This window comes from Ascaphus truei, chromosome 4 (assembly GCF_040206685.1).
Source record: "Ascaphus truei isolate aAscTru1 chromosome 4, aAscTru1.hap1, whole genome shotgun sequence".
Classification (NCBI taxonomy): domain Eukaryota; kingdom Metazoa; phylum Chordata; class Amphibia; order Anura; family Ascaphidae; genus Ascaphus; species Ascaphus truei.
Window position 1 is genome coordinate 83876024 of NC_134486.1, and position 27434 is coordinate 83903457.

The 27434-nt window shown below is 44.9% G+C and overlaps 1 protein-coding gene across 1 annotated transcript in view; it reads left to right on the top strand.

The window, feature by feature from the left end:
• Positions 1-4807: 4807 nt before the first annotated feature.
• RAB1A (RAB1A, member RAS oncogene family) overlaps positions 4808-27434 on the top strand; it is a 31901-nt gene continuing 9274 nt past the window's right edge. Inside the window, exons 1-2 of the mRNA XM_075596114.1 lie at positions 4808-5145; positions 25958-26030. Coding sequence (XP_075452229.1) covers positions 5123-5145; positions 25958-26030 — 96 coding nt within the window. The 5' untranslated portion in view covers positions 4808-5122. The remainder of the gene's footprint in view (positions 5146-25957; positions 26031-27434) is intronic.

Consider the following 27434-nt stretch of genomic DNA (forward strand, 5'->3'; position numbering starts at 1 on the left):
GTTGTTTCTTTTGCGCTCCCTGCTGGTCAGTGAGTGTACTGAGCGTTCATTATTATGTTCATGTAATGATGTTTGCTGTGTTATTTGTGTGTTCTTTTGCAGTGTTTCCTGGCGCAAGGTACACCAAATTTAGGTCCCAGCCGGGACGGTGGGTATTCACCAGGGGGAGTATGTAGCCATGCATAATAATGACTGCATACATCTTCTCTGTTAGCAGTAAGTCCTGGTACACACAGGCCTGCCCACAGTAGTAATGGAGGTTTTCCCTCACCCCCAAGTGTGGTGCCCTGTGTAAGGATGGGAGTGGCTGTATGCTCTGAGTCCCTGGATAGTGACCTCAGAGATGCGCCTGCCCCCTGGAGTATAAAGGGCACAACACTGACAGTTAGTGTTGTTGTTCGAGGGAGAGAGTAACCTGACGATACCGTTATTGAAGGAACCCTTTTTGTGACCCTAGTGCAGTAACTAGCGGGAACACAGTGATAATTCCAGTGTGTTTACGCCACGCTGTGTCCAGGGACCTGGCACAGTGGTGATCTCCCTAGGAGAAAGGGAATCCCACTTCATGATTGGAGGGCGTACCTGGCAAAGGGACATCACGCAGAGATGTGCGGCTAGAGCTGGCAGCTGCATGGGGCAGTCTGCTACATCCCTGTATTCAATAAAGATGTCCTTGAGAAAAAGAACCCCACTGTGTGAGTGTGAGATTACTCAACAGTGGATGGCACCAAGAAGGAGTTCCTCACCAGGACCATCTCCCTGCGGAAGCACAGATCCTGATGAGGTGGAGGCGCTGCACATGATGTAAGTTGGACTCGCACCCACTACCTCAGCTACCTGTCCTGATTGACATCCCCTAATAACACCAAGCGGGAGACTCAAGAGTCCTGTTACTTGCAGGTGCACCACCACACACGCCTTGTAATGGGGGACTGGTTAGACTACACGGGCCAATATGAGATTGGGTGGGTCAGGCCAGAGGGAGCACCCGTTACACAGGGAAACACTGTTCCAATAACCCATACATTTAAAACACGATATGATTCTCGCCACCTTATCCCTGGTGGGAGACACACAGGCGGTTTTTAATACAATTACAGTATTACAGCCATCACTGGGTCACAGAACTGACACTCTACACTTTAACTTAAAACACCTATAACTCTCTTCACCTTATACTTGGTGAAGATGTACTGAACCCCACACTGGTTTCTGGAGGTTGGGCATATACCGGGACCTGTAATGTAATTCAGTTCCCTGCCCGTTCTTACTGTCCTGGCCTGTGCTGAAACAGGGAGATTTGGCGGTGAGCTGCACACTGCTTTCTAGACAGGATTTTATCTGGTGGTCTGTGTTCCTCATGTCCTCAGTAATCTGGGGGGATTCCTGAGTACCATCTACTGCACTTCTTTCTTCACCTGCTGTCTCCGTAAATTTCCCATCATACCACTTAGATTGTAAGCTCACCGGAGCAGGGATGTCCGTTCCTATTGTCTGATCTTATTTGTGCACTTATTGTACTATGATTCCCTGTACTGTATTGTTTCTCTTGTTAAGCAACAAGTACAGCTACCTTTGTAGCCGTGTCCCCTTAGCTCCAGTGCCGGGGAGGGGGGCGGCTACGGTGTATGGGAGCGGCAGAGCTCCGCAGCGTACCCGGCAAGCGGGGGTCGCCATCTTGTAGATCGCGCATGCACAGAGCCGAGAAGTTGCAGCGGCCATTTTATGTCCGTGTTTGATCAGTGGAGTTTTTGCGCATGCGCAGTCCCCAGAGTTGTGGCCGCCATCTTAGAAGAGGCTCTGCATGGGACTACAAGTCCCAGGAGCCTTAGGGACTGGGGGAAGAGACAGTTTGATGCGAAGGAGTGCGTGCAGGGGCAGTTACTGGCAGTTGTAAGGAGAGCAACCGTGGAGGTAGTGTCCAGGGAGCGCTGCTCCCCTGGATTAGGCCTAGGTTTGTCCTTTAGATCCCAGCTAGGCCCTAAGTCCCCTTCTAGATTTTGGCTGCTATAGGGAAGGCCCCAGACAGGGACGCTACCCTTTAGCCTTACAGTGTCAGGTGTAGCACTAATGAAGAGACGCCATGCGGTGAGCTGCGGCCTGTGGTCTGGGATCAGACACAGGCAACTATAGACATTAAGGGACACCCTCCAGATGGAACTCCCTCGAGGCGGACGTCTTCGGACCACAGAGAGATAAAGGATTCAGCAGACGTTGTGGGATCAGATGGATCCTTTTTTGCTCATTCAGTGGTACCTGGGTACAGGAGTGCCCAGAGAGGTAAAGTGCACCAACGGTCCACAGCGATAGTGCTACTCCCTACACTTGAGTAGGACTGACTCTCATTGGGGAAGGACACCAGGAGTATCGGTGCCACGCACCCTAGGTACTTTGGGGGGACACTCACCCTGTGTTGTTATTATTGTATTATGTGTTATATTTAAGTAATAATCCCCGAAGAACAGGGATTATTACTATTATAGGCTAAATGTAGTCTTATTTTTAATTTTTCATATAAAATATACATTTTTGTAGTCATATTCATTTTTATCAGCACGATTGTCTACATTCTTATGCTTTTACTGCAAGTTTGTTAAAAGGAAATTGTACACACACACACTGCAGCCCTCCCCCCATACACACAAACACTCTGCAACCCCCACTCTATATACACAAACACACTGCAGTCCCCCATACACACTGCAGTCCCCATCCTCTACACCCACAAAACACACTGCAGCCACCCCCTACACTCACAAAACACGCACCACACACAGCAGTCCCCCCCTCTATACCCACAAACACACTGCAGCCCCCTATAAACCCACAAAACTGCAGACACACACATACCAAAACACTCTGCTGCCCTCCTCCACTATCTACACCCACTGCAGCCCCCTCTACATCCTCAAAACACACACCAGCAGCCCCTTTGTAAACCCCCACTGCAGACACACACAAAACACTCTGCACCCCTCCACCCACAAAACACACACTGCAGATACACATACACACACACCAACAAAACAGACTCCCACTGCTACATCTGCAAAAAACACCAGCAGCCCCCTCCCTACACCCACTCCAGACCCCTGTAAACCCACACACTGCAGACACACACCAACAAAACAGGCTCTGCTGCCCCCTCTACACCCACAAACTAATAAAACACTCTTCTGGCCCCTTTAATACCCACAAAACAGACACACAAACCTTTCCCTCACTCTCCTGTGCGGAGCTCTCTGCAGACAGGGTGGAGGAGTCAGTGTATTGCTGCTGCCTTCTATCCAATCACCTCCCCTGTCTAAAAACTGATCTCACTCTTAGTGAATGAGAACTGAAAGCTGATAGGCTGAAAAACTTGGCAAGGTGCCAAAAATTCCAGGCCATTACTGATTGGTTAAAATTCCAGGCATTATCCAATCAGAGAGCAGGGATTTCAATACTGCCCGGAATTTACCCGTTTTAGCCTATAATGCAGCGGTACGCAAACTGGGGGTGCGGGGTTTACAGAGGCCCGCTCGCTTCCCGGAGGCACTTAAATTAAGTGCTGGGGGAGCGGCGAAGGCCTCGGTAAACCTCACCTTGGCTCCGGCGGCTTCTTACACGCATAGCCATGGCAACGTGACATGACCGAAGCAAAGGTAAGGGGGGGGGAGGGGTGCGTGGAGAGAGGGGAACTGCCGGCAGGGGGGGCGCAGGGAAACAAGTTTGCGCTCCCCTGCTATAATGTATGGTAGCGTTATATCGTTATTCTATTGTCAATAAACCAATTGTTTATATACTGGTGTATCATTTCCCTGTAAGTGGTCCTGAAAGGGGTTATCCCGCTGCCTGCTGTGCTGGACCAAAACATTGGATGAATAACGATTACCCACTATTTGTGCGAGTGCTACCTCTTTTCTTTTCATTCCCATTGAGTTTCAGCATCTGCAAGTATTTTTAATTTTTGAGCGCACGTACACTTCTAGAGATTTCGATTTACATTTGGGCCACTGCGTTACACTAAGAGGCACCCATTTCCCATGTATCCTATCAACAGTCTGGTGAGGTATCGACACATGAATTCTTATAGATTAACAACCACATAGACCTCCACGCAATTCACAAATAATAATAATAAAAAAAAAACATATCAACACTTTCCCATGAAAATGCAATTTTGTTTTGTGGGAGCCCAGAACATGGCAATCCCACCGCCTCCAGTCCTTGCAGGTTTAACACCTCTGAAGGTGTGCATGCCTATTTCTTGCTCCTCACACCAGGCAACACCTATGTGTAATCCTGTGCTTCTCGCTAGTCACAATGACCTTTGGTGGAAAACCAGCAGACGTGCACAAGACACTACATGTCAATGCATCACAGTGTCAGCTCGCACAGGAGTGGATGGTGATGATGAATAAAACATGATGCTGCTTTTGCACCCTCTCTCCCCAGCTGCCCTGCCCCCCGGGATGTGTGTGCAGCTCCTCCCTCCCCCCGTGACTGGCTCGGCTCAGCCCGGCAGCTGCCACGTTTCAGTGATGACGTCAGCGCAGCGGCCGCGCGGCCACACAACCAGATGCGCGAGACTCCAGCGGCTAGAGAGGGAGCCGGAGCCGAATCCACCTCCAGGAACCAGGAGTGGGGCGGAGCCCGGCGAGGGTACTGGGAGGGGGGAGGAGGATACGGGCCACGCATGCGCGCACCGCCGGATAGAACCCTGGGAGATGTAGTTCAAGACCCGCCCCAAGTCCAACGCTTGTGAGCGAAAAGCGCGGGCGCAGGCGGACTACAACTACCATAGCGCACCGCGAAGGCCAGCCTCCAGTCGGCAGTGCGAAGCCTTCCTGAGTTGGAGGATTCACTATTTCCTGGTTTCGGCCGTCAGCCATTTTGGGGTTACAGAGAGCTGGGCTTGTGTGGGCTCTGTTGATTTTGGGGGGGGTTGATCCCGGGTCTGTGGGGGGGAATTAGTACGAGTTTCTACCTTCTACTTTATATATATATAATATATATTTTTCTTTTTTTATTTGGTCCCCTCGCTCTCTCCGGCCTGGTTTTTTCTTGCGAAGCCTCGGGTCTGCTGTATTTTGTTTTGTGTGTGTGTGTTTTCTGCAGAAGCGGTGGAGAGATCAGTGACATGTCCAGCATGAATCCCGAGTAGTGAGTATCTCCATTTTACACGTTTTCACTGTGGGGCGAGGGGATGTGACCAGGCTCTGGTGAGATGGGGAGGATGTGACCAGGCTCTGGTGAGATGGGGAGGATGTGACCAGGCTCTGGTGAGATGGGGAGGATGTGACCAGGCTCTGGTGAGATGGGGAGGATGTGACCAGGCTCTGGTGAGATGGGGAGGATGTGACCAGGCTCTGGTGAGATGGGGAGGATGTGACCCGGCTCTGGTGAGATGGGGAGGATGTGACCAGGCTCTGGTGAGATGGGGAGGATGTGACCAGGCTCTGGTGAGATGGGGAGGATGTGACCAGGCTCTGGTGAGATGGGGAGGATGTGACCAGGCTCTGGTGAGATGGGGAGGATGTGACCAGGCTCTGGTGAGAGGGGGGACAACGTGACCAGGCTCTGGTGAGAGGGGGGGGGGGACGTGACCAGGCTCTGGTGAGAGGGGGGGGGGACGTGACCATGCTCTGGTGAGAGGGGAGGGGGGACGTGACCAGGCTCTGGTGAGAGGGGGGGGGGGACGTGACCAGGCTCTGGTGAGGGGGGGGGGACGTGACCAGGCTCTGGTGAGAGGGGGGGTGACGTGACCAGGCTCTGGTGAGAGGGGGGGGACGTGACCAGGCTCTGGTGAGAGGGGGGGGGGGACGTGACCAGGCTCTGGTGAGGGGGACGTGACCAGGCTCTGGTGAGAGGGGGGGACGTGACCAGGCTCTGGTGAGAGGGGGACGGACGTGACCAGGCTCTGGTCAGAGAGAGGGGGGGGACGTGACCAGGCTCTGGTGAGAGGGGGGACGGGACGTGACCAGGCTCTGGTGAGAGGGGGGACGGGACGTGACCAGGCTCTGGTGAGAGGGGGGACGGGACGTGACCAGGCTCTGGTGATGGGGGGGACGGGACGTGACCAGGCTCTGGTGAGGGGGGGACGGGACGTGACCAGGCTCTGGTGAGAGGGGGGGGACGTGACCAGGCTCTGGTGAGAGGGGGGGGACGTGACCAGGCTCTGGTGAGAGGGGGGGGACACGTGATCAGGCTCTGGTGAGGGGGGGGACACGTGATCAGGCTCTGGTGAGGGGGGGGACACGTGATCAGGCTCTGGTGAGAGGGGGGACACACGTGATCAGGCTCTGGTGAGAGGGGGGGACACGTGATCAGGCTCTGGTGAGAGGGGGGGACACGTGACCAGGCTCTGGTGAGGGGGGGGGGACACGTGACCAGGCTCTGGTGAGGGGGGGGGGACACGTGACCAGGCTCTGGTGAGAGGGGGGGGACACGTGACCAGGCTCTGGTGAGAGGGGGGGGACACGTGACCAGGCTCTGGTGAGAGGGGGGGGACACGTGACCAGGCTCTGGTGAGAGGGGGGGACACGTGACCAGGCTCTGGTGAGAGGGGGGGGACACGTGACCAGGCTCTGGTGAGAGGGGGGGGACACGTGACCAGGCTCTGGTGAGAGGGGGGGGACGCGTGACCAGGCTCTGGTGAGAGGGGGGGGGGGCGTGACCAGGCTCTGGTGAGAGGGGGGGGGACGTGACCAGGCTCTGGTGAGAGGGGACGACGACGTGACCAGGCTCTGGTGAGATGGTGAGGGGACATACAGGGGGGGTACAGAGTGACAATCCCCATCACTGAACCCCCTCTCCTGCTGTAGTCGTCAAGGGGTAAATAATTAGTTTTTTTTATTTAGCTCCCACCACAGATTTTATATGGTGTGTGACCACTGTCTTTGTGTACTGGGGGAGGGGAATTAACATTTCCATGTTAGTCCACTCACCCATGAATTACTTAGTTTTTGGTGTTTCATCACTGCACTGCTTAAATGTCGTCGACCCCCTGCTACCCAAAAGCTGAGAAGGCCCCACTTGTGGCTGGTGGGGTAACTTAATGACAAACGTGACCAATCAAAAGAATTAAGAGCGGTGGTGTGGGGCAGGTTACCTGATGATAAGCCGACAAAATGTAAGAATCGAGACAGAGGAATAGTAAAGGTAAAGCTGTTTTAGTTCCGGGTGGTTAGTGGATTTGGGCTGTGACAAAACAGTCCTAAAGAGGATGAGTTGGGGTTTAGGGCCACAGACCTGAAGTTCTTAACTTCTTAAGTGCATCTTAACTTTGCACAAAGGCAGCAGGGGCTGGCACAGGATTTCAGTGCTCGTGTGGCCAGGTGAAAGTTGAAGGCTGCATTGGTGACTGGTATCTTAGGGTAGATGTGTCTTGGTTTCTGCTGGTAATCAAACTACAGTGATGCTACTTCATAAAGTGTCAAGACTGGCATGAGAAATGTAAGCGCCTCTTTGTTAGTATTATATATTCTTTTAAAAAAAAAAAAACTGACCAGGCTTGCCATATTATTGGGATTTGTCCATCTTCCTCTACCCTATGTGAAAGCTTATATTCTGACCTGGCGTGGACTTTAATCTTATGAGCTGGGTGAAACCGTTGTATCGTTTGTAAATATCAGCAGATAGACTGTCCAAGGCCTCACCCTCCCCTTTACTGGGAGTGTGGGCTACAAAGTAAAGTGAGATTTGTACAGCTGGGTTAAGAAAGGACTGTTGGGCTAGTTGGAATTATGACTAGATGGGTACATATTGCCTCACATTTGTTTCCTAGAGATAATTACTGTGGCTGAGCTCACTGTGGACTCTGTCCGGTCCAATGCCAAAGTAACACAAATGACTATAAACCAAGACAAAGGAAGCTAGTAAAACACAAGGAAAGCGAATATAGAAACAGAAAGCAGAGGTGAGGTTTGTATTCTATTTGACGTCAACTTGTCACTCTAGCCTAGATCTACAGGAAGTGCTGTTCCCTCAGGGGGGAAATCAATTTATCAAAATACTGCAGTACTGAAGCAGTTTTGAATGTGTTCTACTGTAGGTGCAAAGAGACTCATTCTAGGCGCGTCTGATAGTGTAAGGAAAAGTGTTGTAGGAAACCCTGTGATCTGTGTTGGTTTCCGGATGATTCCTATGCCCGGCCTTCGTTTTAGCAGCGAGTCATGTGTAGGTCACATGGTTATTGCAAAACAGATATTACTGCAGCTTTTGCAATCCTCTGGCCAAGGGTACATTTCACATTTCCTTTTTCAAATCAAAAGGGATTCATGAAGTTAGTTTCTCAAAGGCTATATAGTAAATTCTATACTGCGGTCACTACTATGCTGTGTTTTAGGCCACATTCCTGTGAAATAACCCTTTCATGCCATGTAGAACAGTGTCTTAAGATTCAAGCACTTAGCAGTTCTAGTAACTATAAAGCAAGGGTTAGTACCCTAGCTTGTTTTTCCAGAGTGAAGAAAGGAAAATCCTCCCCCCCAGATCAGGTGCCAGTTCAGTAATGCTTCTCTAAATACATTATTTTGTTCGATTTTTTTTTTTTTTTTTTTTAACTTTCAAGTGCCTGTTATTACTTGCAGATTTGAGTTGAGAAGAGTAGGGCGGCACAAGGACTTCTTAAATCTGTTTTTATTAAGCTGTGTAGATCCTGTTAGTTTCCCCTTGTTTTGGTGCCACCTGGCCCAGTATGATCTGCAACCATAACCATTAGTATAAGAATTTTTGTCTGGCCCACAGTAATGTCTCCCACACCATATGATTATTTTGTGACACAATACTTGACCTTTATAACCATTCATTACTTGGTTTTCATTGGTAGAATCAGATAAATCAAGGTCTTGAGCTCTGGCATACAAATGACATCCGTAAGAAACTTGTATGATTCAATAAAAGGTGCCACAACATGGAAAGAGAATCTGTGTTGTTCTAAACCAATATGGAGACCGCAACGAATTACAAGATTTTATCAGGAAGATTTTAGAAACCATTGGGATCGCAGTGAGGCATTTTAGCAGTTTGGTTACCATCACACAACAATGCCCTTTATGGGCACAGTGTTATGAACATTGGTGACAAGCTGAAAGTGTGAAAGTTCTAGGTGGGGTGATGGTATTTTGTTACCTGATTTACCTTGATTATTTTTTTTTTTGGCAACGAGTAACTTGTTATGAACATTTAATTATGTTCTGAGCCATATTTATTGTGCCAGTATTACATGCTTCTGCACTAGTGGAATTGGAATTATTAGAAATTCACATATTCCTTGGAGGCTCTGAAACCTTTCCTCGAGGAGCCGCAACCAGAGCAGGTTTTGGGATAACTAATGGATACGCTGACATTATTTGCATATGAATTGATGTAACTGCAGATTAATTGATTCACAAAAATCTCCTGTTTTCGGACGCTTAATGCAAAAGAAATAACAGAGGACTATCCAAGGTACGACAATTATGCATTGGTCTTCTTACTGCAGCAATGAGGCTTGGACTGCCCCTCTCTTTACACTTTTGCACGTTTCCGGTTTCCTACTGTCATTTCTCCAGGATGCTGCTGTGCAGTATTGCAGCAGTGGGAAGCATCCTTCAACAGGAAGATTAACTAGTGCGACTCAGCAGTCATGCTTTGCTTCAGATCAGGGCTGGGCCAGATCTCGCATTCATCTCCGATGTATTGTTTTCCAAATCCTTTAGTTTACGTCTCTTTCCTTAGGTTGAAAAACCCAAGAAATCGCTTTTTGATTTTATTTGTTATATACTGCAGACCCCAGAATCTGAGACTACTTAACAGGAGACATCATATTTTTCTTATTAATTGGTGCAGAGATGCATTTAGTTTTTGTTGTATGTAACTCCTGCAGTGAGTTTGCCGGCTCTGCCAGCATTGAAAAATACATGCACACTGTTTTTAAACCTTGGTGTGTGCATAGATGTTTAAATTGTGGAGAGAACATCTTTTTGGCTGTTAATTTGTCTGATTTCATGATGAAGAGTTTTATATCGACTTGGTATATCCAGCATTGGAGGGTACATTTGACATTTCCCCAAAGAGGTATGATTTACAAAACATACAGGCTCAAACCACCGCACATTCACAAGTCATGCACTTAACACCTAAGTTCTTGTGTTTGTTGTTTTTGTGCCCTTTTGCAGCCAGAGGATAAAACTACCGGCTGTAGCATTTTGTGAACTGCTTGGTTTTTTGCCTCCTCTGATACCTAAGTAGTTAAACTGCAGCAGCGAAAGTTATGAACGGGCTTAATGCTAAACCTGTGCCAGAAAGTGCATTATGATGAGTGATCTTGCTTTTGAATAATTTCAAATAGAAATGCAGCAGGACAGGCTGGCCGGCTGCCTAGCGCTTCAATACTATGGCTATTATACCGTACATCATTGCTGTCTTCTAGCTAGTATTTTGAAAATGTAAGTGTCTTTGTTCTTTAAAATGGGATCTCATGGTTGGTCAGGGATTGGGGCTTGAAAATGCAGTCCCCAAAAGTTAAAAAAAAATACAATAAAGGTGTGTATGTATTTTATGTTTTATTGTGAGCTTTTGGGTCATTTAGTGTACGTCGAGTGCACTTTAGTATGTTCTTGAGTTGCACAAGTGTGAGCAATCCTCCCACTAAACGTAATGTAGCTCCTCCTAGCATCACAATGATGTTCTGGCTAAAGCAGGTTACTTTGAATTCCATTGCAGTGAATGTGCTTATGTAAAACACACACATCACCATTAAAATGGTTCAAGTCTGCCCAGCCCTGATTTCTTCTCCTATTTTGCAGTAAGATTATACCTGTAGGATGCTCCCAACCTTTTGTCTTTGTAGTTGAGCAGAGGCAGTAAAAAAATAATTCAGGTAGCCATCATCATAGGTGGGAAACAGGTGGAGCAGAGCTGTGTTAATTTCAGCTCTGGGGACCTCTGCTTCCTGAGATACTTACCTCTGTAGTTATCTCGGGAAGCCTGTTCCATGTCCTGCTGGGTGACGACTAAACAAATTGAATCTCCCGCAGCGCGGGAGCCAATAGGAGGGGTTGCGGCTTCCTAATTTCCCATGAGACACTTGGTTTAAACCTCCGTGAAGGCACCGGCAACGCGTACAGCGGTATGCTGGGAAGCAGGGGGCCCCCAGAGATGAAATTAACATGGAATGCTACTTTACCTTGATTACCATTTGACGTGCCTCCTACTATCTTAATACAAAATAGCCTTTTGGAATTGGTGTCTTAAGTGATGTTTATGTTCTTACCGGTATATCTATTCCTAGCTGGAAGCATTCAAGGGATGTGCCTTGATATGAAGCGGCAGTCTACGTTTGCTATTCCACACATAAATGCAGTCGTGTTAAGGGCATTTTCTCCCCAGAAAGCACATAAGGGAGTTCTAATAAATCGACCTGGAGCACTTCTCATCTTTTTTTGTTGTAGGACGTTTAATGTTGTCCACGTGGAAGTCACAGCATGAGAACATTGTAATGGAGGAAGACTGAAAATGGGAGCCACGTTTTGTTCACTTTTTTGAGGCGATGTGATACTTAAATCACCATGTTGTGCAAACTGGTTAGCACAAATAAAAGAATTGGTGTTGGATTCGATTAAAATATCTTTGGCAATTGTAATGCCCCTAACTGATCTATATTGCAGCTGTACACCAGTGTTTGCCTATCCTTGCAGGAAAGGTTAGTTTGGCTTAATACTTTTGATGGGATTATTTACTACTTGTAATTGATATTAATTTAAGGTTGGATCCATAATGGCAATACACAAGTGAGAACCTATACCTCCTGTCTACAACACGATTGTGTCATTTGATATTTTCAATATTAATGGAATTAAATAGAAAAGAAACTTAATTTCATAATTAAGTGGATTGCATTTAAAATGTAATTGGTGCATTCTAAAGCGTTCTAATACTGCATACAAAGTGAACCAATGGCTGCAATATTTGTAATTGCTGAAGTTGTAATGATTGCCTTCTCATGAAATAATTTTTCAGTGTTAAATACCTCTCGCGGAAACTGAAAATGTAGGGGATTTTCTCTCTTGCTCTTTGCGGTGTCACTGTTTTGTTAATTAAGACCGGCCTTCACAATTAACCGCCTAATGGCCCCTTCATCTTCCTTTTTTCCTGCATTGTCTTTTTTTTTATATTGTGCACTCTTTACTACAGCACCTGGCGCTGGGCTGAACGGGATGGGGAACAGGACATCCTTACATTAGGCCAAGAGTCCTCAAGGGCCACCAACAGATTCGTTTTTAAGGATATTGCTGCTTCAGCACCGGTGGCTCTGTGTTAATTGAGCCACCTCTGCTCAAAAAAGATATCCTTAAACCCTGACCTGCTGGTGGCCCTTGAGGACTGGAGTTGGCCACCCCTGCATTAGGACAACGTCTTTTCTTTCCAGCACGTTTTGTCTGAGAATGAGGATATTTAAATGAGCTTATTTGTGTGCGCAGCGTGGGAAGGCCACTTTGAGGCCGTGTGCGATCGTCTTTGAACATCATTGCCTGCTATGAGACAATTCCTTCATACCCTCATCCATGTGTCTAGTATGGACCAAACTCGATTAGTCACAGTGGCTCAGCAGCAGCAGACTAGGATTTGGGGGTAACTAATTGATGGGCTGATACATGATTGATTTACTAAAGGAATTTTATTTTACTGCCCAATATCGGTTTCCGAATAGCTAAGGCCCCGCTCCCAGAGTCAGTGCGCCCGCTCAGCAGACAGGCGGGGTGCTGACATACACAGACCGCGATATGCGGTCTGTAGGGAGCGGGAGGTGGGCGGGAGTGGGAGGTTTGAGCGGGAGGGGGGGCGTGGCTTGAGCGGAGGGACCCGCTACACTCCCCCCCCCCCCTCCACGGCTCGGGTAAGTAAATCAACACACACACGCAGGCACTCATACACAGACATTGGCAGGCACTCACGCACTCAGGCACACACATATACACACAGACAGGCACGCACGCACTCAGGCACACACACAGACAGGCACTCACGCTGCTTTCATTCCACACTCCTTCCCGCTCCTCGAAGCCTCTCCTCCCGAAGCCTCCCCTCCCCATTGGCTCACAGCCACACCACGTGACGCGCCAACGCTAGGGAACACCATTCTCTTGTATCCCATAGCGGCTGACGCGCCACAGCGTGTAGTAAGCTGTGCAGCCAGGGGGGACCGGGACCGGCTCCGCAGGATTCCCCTGCTGGTGGGGAACTCGCGTGTGGCCGAGCGCAGCGGGACCGAGGCCTAACACAGGGCATGCTTTTAGTGTTCATCTAACACATTTAACCTAGCTCTATTTGTCAATTGTCTGTTTTGTCCTGAAAACTCGCCCTGTTTGTTGCTTCAGATGACTGAATTTGGGGAAACATGGTTTAGTATTACTTTGCATAGAGCTTCAAATAGCTGTGATGTATGTAGATTTTTATCAAATATTTATTTGCCGTATGTATTATTGCATACATGTGCATTTTGGTGTAGCATTTATATAAATCCTCTTCTCGTTAAATGCAGATTTTCAGATTTCACAAAGATTATTGAAATGGTAATCAAAGCTTCAGCGACTTCTAGCAGAACGGGTTACAAAAACTCTGTTTAATATGAGCTGCTTTTCTACCACACACACTTCCAGTTGCTCTTGTTTTTTTTAACTAAAAGGTCAGTTGAAATGAGTAGATCCACCTGCTGTATTGCATTATAGACGCAGGAGAATTTCTGCAATGGCACAAAATGCATTTATCCCCAAAACACCTTGTGTAACAGCCAGTTCAATAGACAATGATAGCAATGTAACTCTGCAATGCTTGTTTCTCTATTACATTTGACTGTTAATTCATGGATGAGGCTATTTTGGTATGTTTTTTTTTCCAGCACACATTAGAATGCACGTTTATGAAATAGTAAAGTCTAAATCGTGTTAGTGAGATGACTGAATCTAGATAATGATTACTCACGGGTTAGGAACAGCATGACCATTAACCTAGTTATCTGTATTTGTTCCATGTCATATCACATTTGTGATTGAAGCACTGCTCTCGTCCTATGATTTGCAGTGTTTTAATTCTACCCATTTGAAGCAAAGTCTTGTGGGGTTTTTGTCACCAAATATCTTGCCAATATACGTGTACAGTGTTCATTGTTAATGCTATTAAAGTAACTTTGTAGGTTACATGTGAGGTAACTGATGCCTGTGTTAGATCAACTAGCAGGAATTATTCAGTTGCTATAACTACCATTGAGAGTGTGGCTGATGCGCTCCTTGATGCAGTCATGAAAAAAAAAATTTAATTATATCTTCACATTTGAATTAGTTGTTTGTCACTTCACTATAAATAAACTGGACATCCCATAGAATTTTGGAGGCCAGGCCATATACATTATTTATCAGGGAGTGAGTGGGTAGATTGGAGAAGAAAGAAAAGCCCAGCTGCTTATCACCTGGTATTATAGACTGATCTTAAGTCTTTTATCTGGTCATCTTACAAAGAGTTTGGCTGCTCTCCATCTGCTGTAATATATCCACCCTCAGCATGGTAACAGGAAATTCAATTGTTTTGAGAAGCATTTCCCAGTGTTTTGTGAGCTGTTGAGGTCTAACAACGGTGGCGCCTTCCAGGGAAGTGATGCTTTTAGACCCGTGTTTCATAAACCTATCCTCCGTAAACTCCAGCCACCATAGTTTTGGCTAACAAATGGCTAACTAAGAAAATACAACCCTACTTTAATAGTACGTTCCGTAGGAAATGACTTATAGCCATTTGGCCAATTTCTCTCTTCTCCCCCCAAGGCTGAAAACACATTTAATTTGACAGTTTTACCCCGAATTTAACGAACCTGTGTCTGTGTCTTCGCCATTTTGTTTGATTTTTAGTTTTTTCCAGCCACCTCTGTTGGAAGGCCGATCTATGAATAAACACCCTTTTCAGCGTTGAAATGAAGATGTATTTTCTCATTTTTCCAGGTGCTGTAGTAAAGAGTGCACTTGAGCATGTGATACCTTTCATATTTTATGTTGCGTTTAATAGCTTTTCAAATTTCTATTCAAAATCCTAAAGCGAAGACACATTTATCTGAAAATTATTATTTAGTTATTACAGTGCAGCAATTACATGGGGCAAACTCAAGTCTGATATGTAAACAAACTAAACACAACTTTGTTGTCTAACAATTGCAGGTACATCTATAAAAATGTTATATTAAAACTTTTCCTCTCTATCATCATTTACACAAATATTTTCTTAGAATTTTTTACTCTTGCTTTTTTTTTCATTCAAGTTTTTCCCAAACATCAATATATGACCAGGGGTAGCATTTTTATTTTGATGTGTGCTTGGACAATTACTTTTATGCGAACGTGATTACCAAATTAACAGTAACATAGTTTTTACACACTTTCTAATTGATGGAAGGAGCATTGTAACTAACAATATATCAGAAATTAATTATTTGCATGATTTCTGCAGGGGAAGTAGTATTTGAGTGATTGAGAAAATACCTTAAGGTTGGAGGAAAGGAGATTTCACCAGTTACAATGTGGAATTCATTACCAAGGAGACTGATGGCAGAACAATATATATTAAAAAAATATGTTGGACATCTTTTTAGAAAGTAAAGGTATACAGGGATATACCAAATAAGTAAACATGGGAAGGATGTTGATCCAGGAAGAAATACTGTATAGGCAGTCCTTGTTATCCAACGTTTCCTTTACAACGAATGGCATATCCAACGCTTTACAACGCAACCCTAAGGGCCGTTTTTCGACACCGGAATGTGTTATCCGACCCTCGCCACCACTGATTAACATGGGACGCGCTTTACAACTGTTTCACTATCCAACGCTACTTCCAGAACAGATTCCGTTGGATAACCGAGGACTGCCTGTACCTAGTATTGGAGTTGGGTAAGAATGTATTTTTCCCTTCTACGACGGTATTGGATGACGTCACTGCAGTTTTTCTGTTTCCCTTCCTCTGGATCAATATACAGGCATACCCCGGTTTAAGGACACTCACTTTAAGTGCACTCACTTTAAGTACACTCGTGAGTAAGGACATATCGCCCAATAGGCAAACGGCAGCTCACGCATGCGCCTGTCAGCACGTCCTGAACAGCAATACCGGCTCCCTACCTGTACCAAAGTTGTGCGCAAGCGGGGATACTATAGAGCCTGTTACACATGTGTTATTTACATCAGTTATGCACGTATATCACGATTGCAGTACAGTACATGCATCGGTAAGTGGGAAAAGGTAGTGCTTCACTTTAAGTACATTTTCGCTTTACATACATGCTCCGGTCCCATTGCGTACTTTAATGCGGGGTTATGCCTATACTGTAAATACTTTATCCTATATTTTTTATCGGTCGTCTAAATTTAGCAGAGATTTAACTTGATGGACACGTCGTGTGTGTTTTTTTTGGGGGTTTTTTTTCCCCCTCCATCCTCATCTACTATGGAACTATATAGATTTCTGTTGTTGGTGTGTGGAAACTAATTTATTGCTCCTCGACTTGTCAGTAATTCTTAAACCACATTTAAAATATTCCAGTATTTCTTTCTGAAGTTGGGATTTCCTTTTTTTATTGTTTCAGTAGCAGCGTAGTTTTCGCCACCTATATTATTTCCTTGCCCCCGAACGTTGGGTCAGATTTGCAGATCACGTGCTGTGCAGCCATTGATGTTTAATGAAGACATTAACCCTTTTGCTGCTGTGTGCTGGTGTGAGGTTTTTTTTTCTTAATATAATCCGGTCCCTGTTACTGGCTGGGGTAGCCGTCCCGTGGCAGCAGCCAGGCTCCCAGTGATGTGAATTGAATCGGTGTGCCCTACAATTGCGTTTATAGCACCCGTGGAGGGGTGAACATGATCTTCCTCTAGAGTAGTCAATACAGCAGGTTTAATAAGTTTGATGTCGCTGACTGACAACCTCAAATCGGAGAAGTATTTTTAAATGTTGGTTTTACTGTTTAGTATTGCTATGGTAAACGGAAGCTTTGGAGAGTTTTGTTACAGTCCTTTGCCTAAAGCCCCAAGGAAAATGGTTATCCTCTGTTATTGTTCTGTGTTTTGTGTTCAAAGTAATGATGGTGCCTTCATTAGTCAAACCGATGAACATTACGTGCTGATATAAATGAATCCAATATTCCTGATGAAAAGCGGTACGTTAATTTATTTTTTAATCGCAAAATGCAAATAAGACCGTTGTGTTAAGGGTGCCCCTTTAAGAATACATATTCCCCTTGTAAGGAGTGGGCACTGACTATTTTTGCCTACACACAATAATATTGAAGCACCGTCCTGCGGGGCCCCCCCCCCCTTGTACCTTAGACCCACAAAATACCTTTTGGAGTATAGGGGTGTGATGCTCCCTTTTCAAAGCGAAGCTGTAATCTTTGAGCGCTGGATATTAAAATTGCCCCAACCCTAATGGGCTACTTTAGATTGACTTCGTTGGAATGCATGTTCCCGTCATCTCTAGCTTTCTATGTAATAATTAAAAAAGATGGAAAATGTATGTAAATAAGGTTTATTCTCTAAACTCCGATAGCCATGATTAACAGTCGTTGAAAGCTGATTTACTGCATTTTGTTTTCATTAATTTTAGTAGTGGGGAAATTAAATGTTCATGCCTGTTGAACATAGCGGAACTAAAGAGTAAAGCTATAATGGATGACTTGGATAGAGATAAATAAGTAAGAGGATTACTGGTGAATGGATATAATACCTGACGTAAACTTTGCAGAGCTCTAGGTTTAAATGTCTGCATTTAGATGGGCGGGGGCTTAAATCTGAGGACTGCTATATTTAATAAGCCATACCGTATGCTATCTCCGTCTTTGAGCTAGTTAGCACTTGTAGTTCACATTTAATCTTATTACTGAACACCCACTCTGGTTTAATGAATAAAGCGGTAGTCTGTAAATAAGGGCATGTATAGAATATAATCCTTTTGATGGAAAAGTCTTGTCCTTAGTGCTTATTCATTTCAGTGCAACTGGCAGAATTGTATCCTTGGAGGAAATGGAGCAGTGTGATCAGTCGGTTCCTGTGTCCTGGCCGTGCTCTCTATTTTCTAGCCCTGTCCTTTTCTAGAAGTGGGCCGTAAAGACACAGGACGCTCTGTGGAGAAGGCTCAATATCCTTTGTCAAAGCAAACAATAGTAGTTATGTTGAACATTGTTGGCTGCAGAGGATCTCTCTTCAAAAGTTACTTGCTGAGCCCATCTGGTGCATATGTCATAGAATCCTGGTTCCGGATCTGGACTGTCCTAACTGGACAGTGTACAAAGTATGCTCCCTGTGCATCACGCACACCAGTTTCATTGTAATTGATTTGATGGCACATAAAAGCACCTCGACTCCTCTGCTTGTTGTGTTTGTGACACTGTCTTTATGCATCTGAACAGCTTGTCACCATGCTGGTAAGCGATAAGTTCCTACCAGTAAATGGTTTAATCTGTTGTAACTCCAACCACCATAATTTTGTGTGTTCTGGGCCATTATCTTGAATAATCATTGTAGTAACAGACGTGACATGCTAGAATTTCGCATACCTACACGAAGTCCCACAAGTGGCACTTTTGGACTTTAAACCTTGTTGCATACTTGAGCAAACACCAAAGTAACAAGACCCAATGCCCTTTGAGTTGAAGCATACATGTCTTATCTCATTGTGTGCGTTTGTGGTGTCTTGTTTTGGAGAAGGAAATGTTTGTATGCTGTGTAAGAAAATCTTGCATAGATAAGTGTCTGTTTTTACTATATTAAAAAAAAACACAGCTGAAATCACGTTTGAATTAGTCACAAGGATTTAGTATTTTACGGTTATTACTCCAAGACTGATCAAATTTTTGACTTAAAACATCTATTGTTTTCTTAATGTATCGGCACTTTTTTTAATTTATTTTTTACTCCAGATTTTTCCCCATAAATTCTAGTGGCCATTTTTCCCCACAAAACTTTAAAAGGAAAAAAATTCAAAAAATATCATAACCTACATGGGTCAATGTTTGCTGCTTCCATAACTGGAAAAGCTTACTGTCAAATTGTGAGATCATACTGAAAGCAAAGTGACTGTGTCTTTCTACCACTGGGGTACTTAACCGATTAAATTCTTAGCTAGGGTTTGTTAATTCTAAATGAAGACACAGTACAAACATCTTGTACTGTACTATGAATTAGAGATTTCCATATTTTTTGTTTGAGCAGATGAAGAATATTATTTCATTACATGCCTATCATGCTGCTGTCTTTTTGTTTTGGGCTAGTTTCAAGATGCAACGGTGCTAAAATCTTATTGAAATGTTTTCTCTTGAGTAATTTTAACATAGCTATTGAACCACACATTAATTAAATAAGTTATGGTAGGTTAAAAAAAAGTGACAAACCCTTCACTGTACAGTGTACAGCAAATACAAATACCACTTGTGGTATATTCACATGTCTAGCAGGTATACAACCCTGCTTTTTCTCCATTATCTCTTAGGCTAAGGCCCCGCTCCCTCCGTCAGCGCTCCCGCACTGCTGACAGGCGGGGCGCTGACATACACAGACCGCGATATGCGGTCTGTAGGGAGCGGGAGGTGGGCGGGAGTGGGAGGGGGGCGTGGCTTGAGCGGAGGGACCCGCTACTCTCCCCTCCTCCCTCCCTCCACGGGCTCGGGCTGGAGCTGCTGATTGAAGTAATCACAAGCAACACACACACTCATACACACACGCAGGCACTCTCTCTCACACACACGCAGGCACTCTCTCACACACACGCAGGCACTCTCTCTCACACACACGCAGGCACTCTCTCTCACACACACGCAGGCACTCTCTCTCACACACACGCAGGCACTCTCTCTCACACACACGCAGGCACTCTCTCTCACACACACGCAGGCACTCTCTCTCACACACACGCAAGCACTCTCTCTCACACACACGCAGGCACTCTCTCTCTCACACACACGCAGGCACTCTCTCTCACACACACGCAGGCACTCTCTCTCACACACACACGCAGGCACTCTCTCTCACACACACGCAGGCACTCTCTCTCACACACACGCAGGCACTCTCTCTCACACACACGCAGGCACTCTCTCTCTCACACACGCAGGCACTCTCTCTCTCACACACGCAGGCACTCTCTCTCACACACACGCAGGCACTCTCTCTCACACACACGCAGGCACTCTCTCTCACACACACGCAGGCACTCTCTCTCACACACACGCAGGCACTCTCTCTCACACACACGCAGGCACTCTCTCTCACACACACGCAGGCACTCTCTCTCACACACACGCAGGCACTCTCTCTCACACACACGCAGGCACTCTCTCTCACACACACGCAGGCACTCTCTCTCACACACACGCAGGCACTCATACACACACACACACACACAGGCAGGCACTCCACACTCCTCCCCTCCTCCCGAAGCCTACCCTCCTCATTGGCTCACAGCCACACCACGTGACGCGTTGAAGCTAGGGATTACAATTCTCTTGTATCTCCTAGCGGCTGACGCGTCCACAGCGTGTAGTGAGCTGTGCAGCCAGGGGGGACCGGGACCAGCTCGGGAGGATTCCCCTGCTGGTGGGGAAAGCCCGTGCAGCCGCCCGCGCCGCCGGGCTCAGCGGGTCCCAGTCCTTAGGCACTTTGCACATCTTGCACTTTGTTAAATCCAATTAAAAAAAATTATTTTGTTTTTTAAAAACCATCCTCGGGCTGCGGCACCAGTGCTTCCTGCTACACAAGTGCCTGGCAGCGCGTGTACAGCCGCGGTCTGTAGGGGAGCTATGGGATGTGCAGGGGGCACGGCATATCTGCTCTTCCATTGGCCGCCCACGTGACCGTGGCGCAGGATTCTTGTCTTCCTGTCAGCATATGTGTCACAGCGCTTTGTGCGACCACTGGGGCCTACCCCATAGAAGGCTGTGCTGTGGTGTATGTCGCGCACGCTGCAGCGGCCACTGGGGACACACCACTGGGGACGCACCACTGGGGACGCACCACTGGGGAGTATAGAAGCAAACACAACAATGCACTGAAACACCAAATTCAAATGTCTTATTTCTCGTTAACACTGAAACACCCTTTTCGATTATATGAAAACTCTTGGGAGGGGAAATAATGCAGATTTTTGCAGAGAAATAAACACAGAAAACCAGAGTCCCTAGTTTATAGGAAATGACTGATTCTGCTTAGCATTATCTGTTTGGTCTGCCTATAGCAGTCTGAATACTATAGGTCAGCATGCAGTGTAATGCTCGTTTCTTTTAAAGACGATACAAAGGGCTATAGATAAGTCCTAAAGAAATTCACTTGCTTGGGCTATAGATAAGTCCTAAAGAAATTCACTTGCTTGGGTACCACCATAACTAAAATATAACATTTAATAGGTTTCTATTACAAGTTATATTTGAGTTATTATGGTGTGCAATCAAGTGCATTTTTTAGGAGGACTTATCTATAGCCCTTTGTTTTCTCTCCAATATAATTACCTATTCACAGTAGTGCACCCACAAATTAATCACACGATTATCTTTCTACCATACTTTAATACAGCTATAAAGGGGGTTGGTCAACTTCATTTTACTTGTTTTTGCATATTTGCTTTTGAATCCTGGAATAGACTTTGAAAATACTTGGTTTGTTATTTAATCTTGTCAGATCTGCATTTACAATTCCGTAAGAACAGTCTTATTGTGGAGGGATTGGGGACTTGACAGAAGTCACAGCGTAATGAGGGTTAACAATATCTTAATTTGCGCTGATCTAATTTATACCAACCTGTTGTAAGAAAGTACCTTGGATTCTGGGTTTGCGCAAAACGACAACGATTTCTCTGTACAATATTATTTGAGTCACAAGCTTTGGATTTGATATAATTTTGTTATGAATAAATTATGCATACAGTACATTGTTGTTCGTTTGACATTTCTACTAATTATGAATTTTAATTCGCTTTAAAAAGAAAAAAGCGAACAAAAATCTTCTGTTTAAGTGGAGTGTTGCCCAGTGCAAGCTTCCCAGCGAGGCTCTTGCAAATCCATTCTCGCACCTTTATTTTCTTGTACGCATAGATTTTGCACGATCTGTTGGATAAGTAAGTGGTCCTTGACATTTTTCCAAAAGGAACCCTTATTGGTATGGTTCAGTTTCTGCGTCACACAATCGGTTTAAGTACATACAATTCCCATATAAATGGTTAGAAACCAAATGCCCATTTACTACAAAATGTTACATTCGCAATTACTTTGTTGCCATAATGATGGTGTTTTAAAGTATCAGTAAAATGAAATGTAATTACCGTCCCCAAGAACTGCTTCCTGAAACATTTTTTTTATCTTTTAAAATTTTTTTTTGGGTTCTAGCATACAGAAAGTGTAGCTAATGGTCTGTGAAACATAGGCCGCGCTTATAGTGCCGGCGACGCGACGTCGCCCGAAAACAAATACATTGCCGCTGCGTGCGCTTATAGTGCGCGCGACGATGACAAAGTGACGTTGCCGAAACTGGAAGCCGGCAAAATTTGATTTTTCAAGGGCTGTCACGTGACGGCCCTTGAACAAATCAAATTGCCGGAATCCCGCGACCCCCGTCGCCCGGCGAAACATAACTTTCGCCGGCGGCAACGGGTGACGTCACCCGCCCCGTCGCCATCGACGGCACTATAGGCACAGCCTTATACGGGAAAGAGGTGTGTGTTTTTTTTAAATTTATTTAGTTTTTTTTGTCACAAAAAAAAGCACTAGATTTGTGTTCCAGAGAATGTGAAAATGAGTCCATTTGGAAAAATGGCTGAGTCCTCTGGCTTTGTGCCGTCTGCTTTTCTGTGTTCTCTACAGGTGACCGGGCCTCTGTGTCCATGGTAACTTTGTCATACCTCGTTATTTGAGCGCAGTGCTCGGGGCAGGTCACCATCGCGATGCTTCATTCATTTGCAGCTCGTCTGACACGGCTATTTGTTTGTGATCTAGAATGGGCTCATTGTAGCAGAACACGCAGGCTCTTGGTCAGATAACAGTAAAGCAATGGATTTCCCCCCCTCCTGTGACTTTAAATATTGATGATTTTGGTGTCTTGTAAAACTCTTCCTGAACAGATGTGTACTTTTTTTTTTTTTTTTTGGAAAATATTATTTTTAGAAGTTACCTTAAACAGAACACGTTTTGTTAATGTGGCCTTTCAGTAAAGCCGCCTCTTACATTATTTTATATGCTGTAGCTTTTCAGCACTAACCACTTTTTAAGATTAAGAGTATATTTGCCAGTCTTGAGGAATTTACCTGATACTTCAGTATGTGAAAAGGTTATTGGAAGGGCCTCCCACTCATGGTCTATTTAATTTGCCTCAAGGGTGAGAACTGGGGGGGTCGCTGAGCCAAACGCCACTATTGGCCTTGTGGAGTCCTCTGGGTTTCCGAGATACGGTTGACATTTCAGGTTTTAAATCTCCCTCTGGAAATAAAATGGCTGCCACATTTTGGACCAATAGGAAACTTCCTATTGGATGGCCATTTTAAACCTGGGAGTAATACCGATTCTTACTGGTGAAGGTATTCCAGGAACCGGGGGTAGGCGGAGCTGAAAAGCGCGGTTCAGCTGTAAAAGAAGAATTGAGGTTTGTAAGGGTGGATTGTTCATTTGAAATCTTGGCATGTAAGAGCCTTGGTGCTTTTCATTAATACATTTTCTTGAGGACTCGAGTGGCCACATTTGGGAAATGCTGCGTAACGCTGACACTGTTCGGTACTTTCTAGTACACAATACAAACCATGTACATTGGGGTAGTACATAGCTGCAGTACTTTCAGGAAATTACTTCTGCGTGATGGGAAAGACCACTGTATGTGTTGTTTTTTATTTGTGTAGCGCCGACCATGTGCACTGCACGTCATTTTTCAGACAGAAAACAGGGAAATATGGTATACAATATGGTAAAGTACATCAAAGAAAACATTGGGAGAAGGGTGTCTGTCTCGCAAAGCTTACAATCTACCCTGATCTGAAGAGCTTACAATCTCTGGTGCGATACAAAATAAGTGTCAATTGCTTGTTAAATTAAGATGTGAACTGACGGCACTCACCGGGTAACCATTCAATAGTGTCTGTATATGTGTACATAAAATGTTTTTGTATGAATAAAATATGATATAAAAATTAAAAGCTAAAACAAAGCACCACTAATAACGTTGAAATGGAAACCCACAGTTCAGAATCCCAAACAATTTGGTGGTGTAAAGAGCCACGTGCTTAAGAGCATACTGCTGACAGGCTAAGAAATGTGGGGAGTACAGAAAAAAAAAAAAAAGAATAGGATAAGTAGCGTGTGTGTGTGTGTGTGTGTGTGTGTGTGTGTGTGTGTGTGTGTGTGTGTGTGTGTGTGTGTGTGTGTGTGTGTGTGTGTGTGTGTGTGTGTGTGTGTGTGTGTGTGTGTGTGTGTGTGTGTGTGTGTGTGTGTGTGTGTGTCTATATATTTATATATATCTAATGGAAATATTACTGTGTGCTCATTTGCATGTCTTCGACAGGTCTGCAACCCTGCCTTTCACCATAATCACCCAGCACACAGTGCTTCCACTGCAGCAAGGGATTCTGGGAAATGACATGCAAATATATATTCTCTCCTCTCTGTCTCTCCTCTCCGTCTCTCTCCATCTCTCCTTTTTTATATGTTGTATTTTAACCACCTGCCACTTTATTGCTCCAAACCATTTCCATTATTTAGTTAAAGGGATACTCGTTTTTTTTTTTTAACTTCTTAGTCCAATGGTAATGATGAAAGTGGAAAGATGCGTTTCATTTTAGTAGCAATGATCGGCGTGCCTTCTGCCAGTGCTAGTTATGCGTAGTTTGTGTTGCTGTTTAATGGATTCCTTTTAGTTCTGAGTAACTAACTTGACTAAACATTCATTTTTAGAAAATGCATCTCTCCACATGCAGCTTCTCCGATATCGTAATATGCATTTTGAGGGGTTTTGTCAGATATTCTAAAACGCATGTATTTCACCTCTTGGCTGCCTCTAGTAGAATGGAACAAGTAAAGTTGTTGAGTGGGTTTACCTATTGTGTGTTAGCAGTTTAGTATCTGGTAATATGCTCAGTGCTGGGCGATAGAAAAATAGCATGAAGCAACCATCCGGTGCTCAGAGGTAATACAGAGTCTTTTTGTTAACGACAATCTTCCGTAATGGGAGAGCAATAAGCTGTCCTTGCGTCCCCAAAAATTGTGGTAAAAGTAATATAATTTGTATGAGTCATGTAAATATTCACAAAGCCACAAAACCGCCTATCTGGATCCCGTCTTGATTAGGCACAGTACTCTTTAACCTGTGGCCAGGGGCAAAGGCTTTTGCTGCTGTTTTTTGTCTTTTTTTATTTTTTTGATGGGGCAGCAGCATGTGTCACTGATCCAGGAATAACAATCCTATTAATAAAGGAAACTCAAATACTTACAAATGCGGATTGTGAAAGCCTCTTCCTATAGGAACTCTCTGGTTGGCAACAGCCCGTGTGGTAGAAGAATTTAAAAAAAAAAAGGCAAACTGCGCGCAAGCAAATAAAGCGTGGTGGACTCCAGTTAAAATGTGAGTATTTATTTGCCAAAGGTATGGGCAATCCTCCTCGTTTCGCGCTGCAGGCGCTTTATTATTGTTGCAGCACGAAACGCGTACGAGGATCGCCCATAACTTTGTTTTTACCATTGGCAAATGAATACTTTGTTTTTTAAAGCGGAGTCCACCACGCTTTGTTTGCTTGTGCACTGTGTTTTTCCATTTCCATTTTTGTGCAGCACTGGACGAGCCTGCTGTACATGGCAAGTTATTGAAGTAGCATCTCTGGCACAAAAGGGGACGAAGCAGAGGAGGCTACTTGGAAAAAGCCATGGAAATTCTATGACGTGATTGTATGCAGTCTGACTTGCTGAGTCTTTGTTTAATATGATCCTTCTTTCTCTTTACAGTGACTATTTATTCAAATTGCTTCTCATTGGAGACTCCGGTGTGGGAAAATCTTGCCTTCTGCTTAGGTTTGCAGTAAGTACCCTTCTGCATGATATTTTTTTTTTTTAAGTTCCCTCAACGGGGACCAGTTTCTTTATGTATTCAGCAAATGAAAATCACTTTTGAGCACATTGACATCTCAGACTGGTCGGCAACCCTGCTTTTCACCACTATGTCCTAGCATACAGTGCTGCCACTGCAGCAAGGGATTCTGGGAAATTACATTCAAATGAACAGTCTTTTTGTATAGAATTAATTTAGTAAAGTTAATAGCGCTAATAAACTTTTATTGCCATCTTTCATGCATCGGTCCTTCACAACAGTACAATATGGCAATATGTAACTTGCATTATTTCTTCTCCACCGACTTGTCAATATGTTCCCACTGGCAAAGCTTTACTATAAAGTATAGAGCCTATTCATGGACCAATATGAGTGTACTGCATAGATGTACTTTTAGTTGAGCTTTCGAAAACTCTCGTCTTTTTAATAAGTGTATCGCAGCTAGATCTGAACAATAATAGTAGCGTTCATCACATAAAAATCAGGACTATATTCATGTGAGTCTTTCATTGTTTCCATATCGATATGGATATGCAATTTAGGGGAGACCGGTTTGTGCGAACCTGTTATTAAAATTTCACAAGTTCGCTGAACCGGTGCTTAATTCTCACCTGTGGCGGCGTCTTCCAGCATCTTTTCCCGCATTACGCCATGTGACGCCGCGCAGCCATTTTGAGAAGATATTCAGGGAAAACATGCTGGTGGACGCTGTCCGCCAAGGTAAGAACTGGTTGTTAAAAAAATTTCAATCCCACCACTGGGTGACTCCTACTTTTTGCAAGTAATTTTCACAAACCAGAATATACATTTCTCCATTTTGTTTGTATACAGGAGAGAGGTTGATAGAGCGATGCTCAAATACTGTGTGTGTGCACAAACATCTTTGTATTTGGAAACATAAGTCCAGAAAAGGAACACTGTATATAGTCCTTAGGCTCATATATAAAGCTTCATCCTATGCGGGGAGGCAAAAATAATAAAGACCTAGCGGTCAGTCTGCATGACTACCGCCTATATGGTCAATGATGCACATCCCACCAGATTAGTATAGGCACCCCATGGATATAACAGGTAATAAAATGAGGGCTAATGCCCGTTACCTGCCCTGGGGGTGAGCTGAAGTCCAGGATGCCAAAGCCAAGTGAGGGTTCCTCTGCGTGCACTCCTGATGTCGTAGAACAGTAGAAATGGAAGGAAGCAAAGGATGCACTGCAACTGGATAGTAGTTTGAAAAAATATGGGGCAAACTCCAAAATAAAATCGAGGGTTATTTATTTATATAGACTCACACATGGGTGTACACAGCAACCGCACCAACGCGTTTCGTCCCGCAGGACTTTATACACCTTGATAAAGTCCTGCGGGACGAAACGC